The 11265-nt window shown below is 39.9% G+C and overlaps 1 protein-coding gene across 1 annotated transcript in view; it reads right to left on the minus strand.

Moving 5' to 3' along the window:
- SLC25A24 (solute carrier family 25 member 24) overlaps positions 1-11265 on the minus strand; it is a 65631-nt gene that overhangs the window by 8307 nt on the left and 46059 nt on the right. Inside the window, exons 7-8 of the mRNA XM_040471161.1 lie at positions 5123-5230; positions 3257-3424 (exon numbers count right to left, since the gene is read on the minus strand). Of these exons, the coding sequence (XP_040327095.1) occupies positions 3257-3424; positions 5123-5230 (276 nt within the window). The remainder of the gene's footprint in view (positions 1-3256; positions 3425-5122; positions 5231-11265) is intronic.

An 11265-nucleotide genomic window follows, 5' to 3' on the forward strand; every position in this document is an offset into this window, starting at 1 on the left:
ATATACACTATGGAATACTACGTGGCAATGAGAAAAAATGAAATATGGCCTTTTGTAGCAACGTGGATGGAACTGGAGAGTGTGATGCTAAGTGAAATAAGCCATACAGAGAAAGACAGATACCATATGGTTTCACTCTTATGTGGATCCTGAGAAACTTAACAGGAACCCATGGGGGAGGGGAAGGAAAAAAAAAAAGAGGTTAGAGTGGGAGAGAGCCAAAGCATAAGAGACTGTTGAGAACTGAGAGCAAACTGAGGGTTGATGGGGGGTGGGAGGGAGGAGAGGGTGGGTGATGGGTATTGAGGAGGGCACCTTTTGGGATGAGCACTGGGTGTTGTATGGAAACCAATTTGACAATAAATTTCATATATAAATAAAAAAAAAAGAACAGATATGCTGTGTGTGTGTTCATGTGCATGTGCATATACACATATATATACATTCATACATATACACACATACAATGGAATATTAGTCAGCCATAAAAAATAATAAGATCTTGCCATTTGCAACAACATGAATGGACCTAGAGAGTATTATGAGGGTATTAAGGGAAATAAGTCATACAGAGAAAGACCCTTACCACATGATTTCATTTATATGTAGAATCTAAAAAGCAAAACAAATGAAAAAAAAACAACAAAAAAAGGCAGATACAGACTTTTTAATGTTTATTTATTTATTTTGAGAGAGAGAAAGAGTGCACAAGCAGGAAGGAGCAAAGAGAGAGAGAGGAGAGAGAGAATCAGAGAATCCCAAGCAGGCTCCACGCTGTCAGCTTACAGCCTGACACAGGGCTTGATCCCACAAACTGTGAAATCATGACCTGAGCCAAAATCAAGAGTTGGTGGTTCAACTGACTGAGCCACCCAGGTGTGCAGAAACAGACTCTCAAATACAGAGAACAAACTGATAGTTGTAAAAGGGTGGAGGATTGAGGGATGGGCAAAATGGATGAAGAGGAGTGGGAAGCACAGTATGGAATAAATAAGTCACAAGGATGAAAGGTACAGCATAGGCAATATAGCTAATGGTATTATAATAGTGTTGTATGGTGACAGATGACAGGTGACACTACTGGTGAACATAACACACAGAGTTGTCAAATCACCATGTTGTACACCTACAATTAGCATAACATTGTGTATCAACTATACTTCAACAAAATTGGCAAAAATTTGGATAGACATTTCTCCAAAAATATACATAAATGGACAGTAAATGTATGAAAAGATCTTCAACATCGCTTATCATCTGAGAAATGAACGTCAAAAGCATAATAAGACACTGCCTCATCTCTGTTAGGATGGCCACTATTTAAAAAAAACAAACAGGAGCACCTGGGTGGGTCAGTCGGTTGAGCATCTGACTTCGGCTCAGGTCATGATCTTGCAGTTGACAAGTTTGAGCCCCACACTGGGCTCTGTGCTGACAGCTCAGACCCTGGACCCTACTTCAGAATCTGTGTCTCCCTCTCTCTCCCCCTCCCCCGCTCATGCTCTATCTCTCTCTATCACAAAAATAAATACAAATGTTAAAAAAATTAAATAAATAAAATAAACAAACAGAAGCTATCAAGTGTTAGCAAGGATGTAGAAAAATTAGAGTCCTTGTATACTGTTGGTAGGAATGAAATAGGGTATAACCATGGAAACCAGTTTGACAGTTCCTCAAAAAGCTTAACATAGAATTACCATAGGACCCAGCAATTCTATGCCTCAGTATATACCCAAAGGAATTGAAAGCAGAGACTTGACAAGATACCTGTACCCCAATGTTCACTGTAGCATTATTCATAATAGCCAAAAAACAGAAATGAGCCAAGTATCCACCAACAGATGAACAGATAAGCAAGATGTGGTATATACATACAATGGAATCTTATTCAGCCAATAGGAGTGAAGTTCTGATACGCTACAACATGGATGAACCCTGAAAACATTATACTAAATGAAATAAGCCAGACAAAAAGGGACATGATTCCCTTGTAGAATACATGATTCTACTTGTATGAAATAACTAGAATAGGCAAATTCATATAGACAGAAAGTAGATTAGAGGTGACCCGGGGCTGGGTGGAGGGGAGAGTGGGGAGTTATTTCATAACAGATACAGAGTTTATGTTTGGGATTATGAGAAAAACACTGGAAATAGTGGGGATGGAACACAGTACTGTGAATGTAATTAATATACCTGAATTATACCCTTAAGGATGGTTAAAAATCACAAATTTTATGTTACATACATATTACCACAATTTTAAATTAAATTTTAAATTCTAAAGGCCACTGAACTGTACACTTTATATGAATGAAATGTATGGCATGTAAATTATATCCTAATAGATTTGTTTAGAAAAAAAGGTAAAGTCCTCTAAGAAAACTTTCATTACACATGCCACCCTTCCTCTCAGCTATAGGTGGGGTCCCTTCCAAATGCGCCCAGGCTTACTTCTATCACAGCACAGCTAACCACACTATGCTTTAGTAGTCTGCCTATCTCCCCGACCAGAACTTCAGGTTTTCAAAGGCAAAAACTGAAACTGTTTGTCAGATTCATAAATTATTAAACGGTTCAATGGCAGAGTTGACCCAAGATTTGTAGTCTAAGTTGTCTTTTCAGTACCAGGGGTGAATCTGTGCCATATACATCAGTCTCTCAGCTTTATCAATGTCAGATTTTAACAAATAAAGAAAATGCGCCCTTCTTGCTTATTTTGTCTCCCCTCAAAAAAAAAATCCTTAATACCATCTTCTCAGCTGAATAACTATACTTGAATGTGACTTTGCTCGCTTCATTAATAAAAATAAGTTGCAGGGAGAGGCACCTGGGCGGCTCAGTCAGTTACTAAGCTTCCAACTCTTGATTTCAGTTCAGGTCATGATCTCACAGGTTTGTGAGTTCAAGCCCAAGTCTGCACTATCAGTGCAGAGCATGCATGGGATTCTCTCTTTCCCTCTCTCTCTATGCCCCTCGCCTGCTCATGCAGTCTCTTTCAAAATAAATAAATAAACATTAAAAATTTAAAAAAAAATAATTCCCAGGGAAATCTGATACAAAGGTGACCACAGGCATATGGGATCTTATATTCAAGGTACTTGAAAAAAAAATGATTAAATAACACAGTCCTGAATCTGCTTCTGGTCACAAACTATTTCCTGGTATATATGTGCTTCTTTATATGAAGTCAAATTCTAACAATAGGAACTATATTAACTACATTTTCAGATGTAAAACATGGCTGCAAACTCACCTCATACACAGCAAGATCTATACCTGCATAAGGTACGATGCCTAATAAATTGGGAATATAACCTTTGTAAAAAGCTCCCACGCCTTCATGTTTCAAAATCTTCTTGGCACAATCAAATATTCCATAATATTGTCCAGTTTTGCCTACAGCCAGCCTGGTTTTAATAACCTAGTTATAAAAGAATATAACAAAATGTTATTATTTATATTAAGTCCGTCATGGAATTCAAAGTATTTTACAGAGAACAAATACCCAGCACATAGTGTCCCTCAAATGACTGTCTAGCTTGTTGATGTGTTATCCCTCACATAACATGACTAGTGAAGGGCTAAGATGACACCCAAGAGAACCTATTTACTTTAAAGAGGATCTGAATGAGGGTAGTGGCAGAGGAAATAGAAAATAATTTACAGAAGTCTTAAAATTAGATATGGAGGGTAAGGGAAATGGTAGCGCACAGGATGATCCCAGTGTTTCTAGCTTGAACACAGAAGCGAGGCAGCAGAGAAGTGGGAAAGTGATGCTATTAACTGAGATGGAGGCTATAAGAGGAAGACTATGTATTCCGTTAGGGTATTTTTAAGGGGTTATGGGAAATAATATGAATAACCATATTAAGATGCTTGCAAGGAAAGCTGTATTAATATGCATAGCACAAAGGTGAAAATGAAGGGTATTTTTTGCTTAGATCTTATTATATGCTGAAAACCCCTTTGTCATACCAATAAAGATAGCCACATCTGTAATATTATTTTCGCTCTAAAGGAAGAGTTGGCAAACTTTTCCTGCAAAGGCCTCATGGTAAATATTTCAGTCTTTGCAGCCCTAAAATATCAGGTCTGTTGCATATTTTTTTAACCTCCTTTTAAAAATGTATAAAATCATTCTTAGCTCAAGGGCTATACAAAGTATTACACAGGTACATGGTTTGCCAACCCCAGGCTCTAATGATAGGATGTCTAGTTAGGACTACCATTACCTAGTCGAATCTTGAGGTTCCATTATTAAATGTATGGTACAGAACCTCTTTGGAGGGAAATGGGTACTATAATTCTTATCAACACTGTGGCAGCCAGCCTCCAAGAGGGGCCCCAACTATCCCTGCCTCCTTGTGTTCACACGGTGTGTAGTCCCCTCCCACGCTCCACCAGGGCTGGTCTGTGTGACCAACAGAATATAGCAGAAATGACAGAAGATTGCAGCTTCCATTCTAAGTGCTGGCTAAAACATTCTCTCTCTCTCTCTCTCTCTCTCTCATATCACCAACTTGGAGAAAACAGCTACATGTTGTGGGGGTACTCAAACAGCCTATGGAGAGGTCCCTGCGATAAGGAACTGATATCTCCAGCTAATAAACAGGGAGGCCCAGCAACAAACATGTGAGCAAGCTTGGAGGCAGACTCATCTGCAGGTGAACTCTGTGGTGGCTGAGACCCTAACCCACACCTTGACTCTAGGCTCAGAGAAACCCTGGGCCAACATCACCCGACTAAGCTACTCCCAGACTCCTGACCCACAGAAATCCTGAGATAATAAATGCCCATTTTAAACTGCTAATTTGGGGGGCATCTGGGTGGCTCAGTCGGTAAGCATCCGACTTTGGCTCAGGTCATGATCTCACAGTCCCTGAGTTCTAGCCCCACATCGGGCTCTGTGCTGACAACTCAGAGCCTGAAGCCTGCTTCAGATTCTGTGTCTCCTTCTCTCTCTCCCCCTTCCCTGCTCATGCTCTGTCTCTCTCTGTCTCAAAAATAAATAAAAACATTAAAAAAAATTTAAACTGTTAATTTGGGGGTAACTTGTTACCCAACAGTAGATAATTAAACAAATAGCACCCACACAGTCAGACTTCAGAGTGGTACTTACCTCCATAGGATAAATAATAGTCTGTGCAGTTGCCCCAGCCAAGGAACCAGAAATAAATCTGTCAAAGATTCCTATTTTTTGTCCTTCCACAGTAAGCAACTTCTTGTACTGTATAAATACATATTTAAATGTATGTTAATACCTGCTATAGACTGAATCATGTCTCCCCCTCCCAAAAAATTCTTATGTTGAAGCTGTAACCACCACTGTGATGATACATGGAGATGGGGCCTCTGGGAGATAAACTGGAGTTAGATGAGGTCATGAGGGTGGGGTTCTTTTAAGCGGCCGACTTCGGCTCAGGTCATGATCTCGCAGTCTGTGAGTTCTAGCCCCATGTCGGGCTCTGTGCTGACAGCTCAGAGCCTGGAGCCTGCTTCAGATTCTGTGTCTCCCTCTCTCTGACTCTCCCCTGTTCATGCTCTGTCTCTCCCTGTCTCAAAAATAAATAAACGTTAAAAAAAAAATTAAAAAAAAAAAAGAACGTGTCCTTAAGAAAGATACCAGAGAGTTTTCTCTCTCTCCCTCTCTTTCTGTTTCTACACACACATGTATGAGAGAAAGGCCATGTAAGCACACATGGCAGCCATGTGCGAGCCAAGAAGAGAGCCCTCACCAGACCAAAACTGACCAAACTGGTCAGCACCCTGGTCTTGGATCCCGCAGTTCCAGGACTGTGAGAAATTAATTTCTGTTGTTTAAACAATCAGTATGGTATTTTGTTATGGCAACGTGAGCTGACTAGGTAAATATCAAAATACAAATAGCTCCTAAATTGACAATATGATGATGCTTTTCCAAATACATACAGTGCGTTAATACCTCACAGAAAAAAGCAAGGCTCAAATGCTAATACATTCAGTTTACTGGACAGCGGTTTTCAAGGTAGATTTCCACAGAACACAGATGTTCCACAGATGGGACCCAGTTGTTCCTTTGCTAAAACACAATTCATAGCACCCATACAGGGTTGATGAAGTGTTTACAATTTTTAGATGTTTTTCTCATAGTTTTTCTTTTTTAAGATGAGTTTATTTTCACCAGTATAAATAAAATAAGTGACAAATATTAACAAAACAACTTAGAAAGATTTCTGTAGGTAATACATATAATTACTCTACCACATCAACCCCAGAGCCCATCTGGCCCACCGTTACTAAAGCAACCAACACAGCCAATCTGGCCAAGGGTAAAATCTGACCCCGATGCATCCAAAATGTCCACAGACCAGGATGATAATATCACAGGCTCCAGATACAGGCAGACCTGGGGCTGGAACTCCAGAAACATGTGGCCCTGAGCAAGTTCATGAGCATGTTTCCTCATCTATGATAACAACCTATCTCACAAGGTTGCTAAAAGTATTAAATAATATAATACAACAGAGTGTTGAGGACATGGCGAATGTTCAGCAAATGTGATCACTATTACTCTTTACTTCTTACAACTTGGAAAGAAAAGCTGTGCCCAAACAGACTGTGGTCATAAACCAGGCAAATCAGACTCCTTGTTTTAGAAAGGTAAGGAGAGTCTACAAAGGTAATTATTAACCACCAACCCTGGAGGGAGAAGTGGAATAAATCAACAGAGAGAAGCAGGAGACTAACTGAGCCCTCAAAGCCACCCTAAAATCCTTTTGTCTGTCCTTTTCCATGTGTTACAACACCTATTTCAATCGTTTCCATCCTCCTCCAGCTTCCAATACCACTTCCTCCCTCATTCCCAGCGACTGTCCTTTCTTGGGAACTCAAGGAAGAACAGAGGCTACCAGGCAAGGGTATTCCTGCCCATTCTCTGCAAAATTATCCACATCCACATATATCTTCTTTCTTCCCAAAGTGACATAAGAAGAGTCCCCCGTACCATCAAAGCCAATCCTTCCCAGGGCATCTGGATAGCACCTATGTCTCCCCAGCCCTTCCACCCCCATCCCCACTTCCTGTGAACACCTGCTGCATTTACCAGCCTCTCCCACCTATACTTTTAACTTCGTTCTTTGTGTTGACATGCTTGCTTCAGCAATGGGCACATTAAAATAAAACATATCAAAACCCTCCCTCTGTCCACCATCTTTCTATCACTCTCCCTCATATCTTCTCCTTCCTTTCACTCAAGTCCAACTTCCCAAAAATGTGTCTACACTGTACAATTATTATCATCCCCTGGTTTACAGTCGTTTCAGAATGGTTTCTCATCTCTTTACTTCACTGGAACATTTATGCCAAGTTCTCCTGTCTGTGTGTTGATAAATCCTAAAAGACCCTTTCCTTATTGTATTTACCAGCCTATAGCACTTGACCCTTCACAAAACCCTATTAATCCTCTGACTTCTAGGCCATCACTCTCTGCATTTCCTCCTGTCCCTCTGGCTATTCCTTCTCAGTCTTTTCTGCAACGGGCTCCTTTTACTTCTCCCTGGCAGATTCCCAGAATTCTTCCATTCTATAAGCCTTCCTCAGCAATCCATTTCAATGGCTGCAACTCAAAAATAACCTCTCCATCAGAGATCAAAAGTCCCACTGGACAGCTACCTGCTCGTGTTGCAGAGATGTCCCAAATTCAGCTTGTCCAAAATGGAACATGTCACTTTACCCGAAAATCTATTCCTCTTATTGTATTCTCTATGTATTCTAGTTGTTCAAATTAGGAACCAGAGTATCATCTCTGATTCCTCTTTCTTTCTCACTTCGATATCTACTCAGTCAGCAAGTTGTGCTGATTCTATTTCCAAAATATTTTTCAGTTCATTTCCTTCTCCAATTTCTCCAGCCACCACCCTGCACTGGTGATCATCATTTCTTACCTGAATTATAGAAATATTTCCTTAAATATTAGTCTCCCTGCCTCCAGTCTAACCTCACTTGCCTCTAATACATCCTCCATTTTTTCCGGGTTGGTCTTTCTTAAATGTAGATATACTCATTTCACTTCTCTATATAAAATGTCCAATAGTCCCTCACCCTCAGGATAAAATCAAAATTCCTGTTACATTTGGCTTCTGCCTACCTGTCCAGCCTGCTTTCATCATTATCTTCCCAGAAACACACTCCACTGCACTGGAGTCAAATGAACCACCTTCAATTTCCTAAGTGAATGATGCTCCCCTGTGCCTGCATTTCTGCTTCTGCTTGAAATACACATTTTCCCTTCACCCTAGTGGACTTGAGATGCAGGCAGGCTTGGGCTCAAATTCCAGCTCTGGGAGCTCTGTGCTTTCACTCATCAGTAAGGACTCACTTTCACTGGGCAGAGTACTGGGAATATAAACCTGCAAACAGATATTGCCTAAGGAAGCTCACAGTCTCATTAAGGAGAGAGAGAAGCACTGAGATAATCAGAATTTAGTGTGATAATTCTAATAGAGGGAAACAAAGGAACTATAACAGTGAAGAAGGTTTCCTGGAGGAAATAGCTCCTGAGTAAAGTCCTGAAGGATGTTCACCACTATATGACACTCATTTACAAACACTTATTGACCACTTCTCACAGGCCAGGCTCCAAGTGCTAGAGTCCATGGAGAAGAAGCCAAAACCCTGCCCTCATGGAGCTTTCATTCTAACTCAACTCCACTTTATGACAATGTCAATACACAACTTAAAAGTTTTCCTCCAAGATCTTAGATTGGGATACTTTCATAAAACATACGTTAACAGGCAGCTTCTGCTCTGAATTCAAAATGAATAAACAAGGGGCACCTGGGTGACTCGGTCAGTTAAGGGTCTGACTTTGGCTCTGGTCATGATCTCACTGTTCGTGAGTTTGAGCCCCGCACTGGCCTCTGTGCTGACAGCTTGGAGCCTGGAGCCTGCTTCAGATTCTGTGGCTCCCTCCCTCTCTGCCCCTCCCCCACTCACACGCTGTCTCTTTCTCTCTCATAAATAAACAAACTTCTTAAAAAAAATAAGAAAAATGAATAAGCAAAAATTCTACATTTCTTTTAAGAGCTACTAAGGAAAGAGTACAGAATTCTTTTTGATCACTGAATAATACTCCACATATATATACCACATCTTTTTTATCCATTCATCTGTCAATGAATATTTGGGCTCTTTCCATACTTCTATAAACATTGAGGTACATGCTGCTATAAACATTAGGGTACATGTGCCCCTTCAAAACAGCACACCTAACTACATGGCAATGAGAAAGAATGAAATATGGCCCTTTGTAGCCACATGGATGGAACTGGAGAGTGTTATGCTAAGTGAAATAAGCCATACAGAGAAAGACAGATACCATATGTTTTCACTCTTATGTGGATCCTGAGAAACTTAACAGAAACCCATGGAGGAGGGGAAGGAAAACAAAAAAGAGGTTAGAGTGGGAGAGAGCCAAAGCATAGGAGACTCTTAAAAACTGAGAACAAACTGAGGGTTGATGGGGGGTGGGAGGGAGGAGAGGGTGGGTGATGGGTATTGAGGAGGGCACCTTTTGGGGTGAGCACTGGGTGTTGTATGGAAACCAATTTGACAATAAATTTCATATATTGAAAAAAAAAACAGCACACCTATATCCCTTGGATAGATAACCTTGTATTGCAATTGCTGGCTCATAGGGTAGTTCTATTTTTAGTTTTTTGAGGAACATCCATACTGTTTTCCAGAGTGGCTGCATCAGTTTGCATTCCCACCAGCAGTGCAAAAGGGTGTTTCTTTCTCTGCATCCTCACCAACATCTGTCATTACCTGAGTTGTTCATTGTAGCCATTCTGACAGGTGTGTGGGGGTATCTCATTGTGGTTTTGATTTGTATTTCACTCATCATCAGTGATGTTGAGCATCTTTTCATGTCTGTTAGCTATCTGGATGTCTTCTTTGGAAAAGTGTCTATTTGTGTCTTTTTCCCATTTCTTCCCTGGATTATTTTTTGGGTGTTGAATTTGAAAAGTTCTTTAGATTTTGGATACGAACCCTTTATCTGATATGTCATTTACAGGTATCTTCTCCAATTCTGTTAGTTGCTTTTTAGTTTTGCTGATTGTTTCCTTCACTGTGCAGAAATTTTTTATCTTGATGAGGTCCCAATAGTTCATTTGTGCTTTTGTTTCCCTTGTCTCTGGAGACATGTTGAGTAAGAAGTTGCTGCAGCTGAGGTCAAAGAGGTCGTTTTCTATTTTTTCTTCTAGGATTCTGATGGTTTACATTTAGGTCTTTCATCTATTTTGAATTTATTTTTGTGTATGGTATAAGAAAGTGGTCCAGGTTCATTCTTCTGCTCTATCCTCCAATGGAGTATTACTCGACAATCAAAAAGAATGAAATCTTGCCATTTGTGACAACGTGGATGGAACTAGGTAATATGCTAAGCAAAATTAGTCAGAGAAAGATAAATATCATATGACTTCACTCATATGTGGGATTTAAGATACAAAACAGATGAACATAAGGGAAGGGAAGCAAAAATAATATAAAAACAGGGAGGGGGACAAAACATGAGAGACTCTTAAATACAGAGAAAAAACTGAGGGTTGCTGGAGGGGTTGTGGGTTGGGGGAGGGCTAAATGGGTAAGGGGCATTAAGGAGGACACTTGTTGGAACGAGCACCGGGTGTTATACGAAGGGGATGAATCACTGGATTCTACTCTTGAAATCATTATTGCACTATATGCTAACTTGGATGTAAATTTAAAAATAAATAAATAAAATTTTTAAAAAAGAGAGAAACAGAAGAAAAAAGAATGAAATATTGCCATTTACAACAAGGTAGATGGAAGTAGAATGTATTATGCTAAGCGAAATAAGTCAGTCAGAGAAAGATAAATACTTGACTTCACTCATATGTGGAATTTAAGAAACACAACAGATGAACATAGGGGAAGGGAAGGAAAAATAAGATAAAAATAGAGAGGGAGGCAAACCATAAGAGACTCTTAAATACAGAGAACAAACTGAGATTTTCTGGAGGGGAGGTGGGTAGAGGGATGGGCTAAATGGGTGATGGGCATTAAGGAGGGCACTTGTTGGGATGAGGACTGGGTTGTATGTAAGTGATGAATCGCTAAATGCTACTCCTGAAACCATTATTATACTATATGCTAACTAATTTGGATTTAAATAAAAATTTAAAAATATAAAGAAAGAAAGAAGGAAAGAAAAGAAAGAAAGAAAAGAAAAGAAGAAAGAAAGTCTTTTTTTTTTTTTTT

This window comes from Herpailurus yagouaroundi, unplaced genomic scaffold (genome assembly GCF_014898765.1).
Source record: "Herpailurus yagouaroundi ecotype Mexico unplaced genomic scaffold, PumYag 77, whole genome shotgun sequence".
Lineage (NCBI taxonomy): Eukaryota > Metazoa > Chordata > Mammalia > Carnivora > Felidae > Herpailurus > Herpailurus yagouaroundi.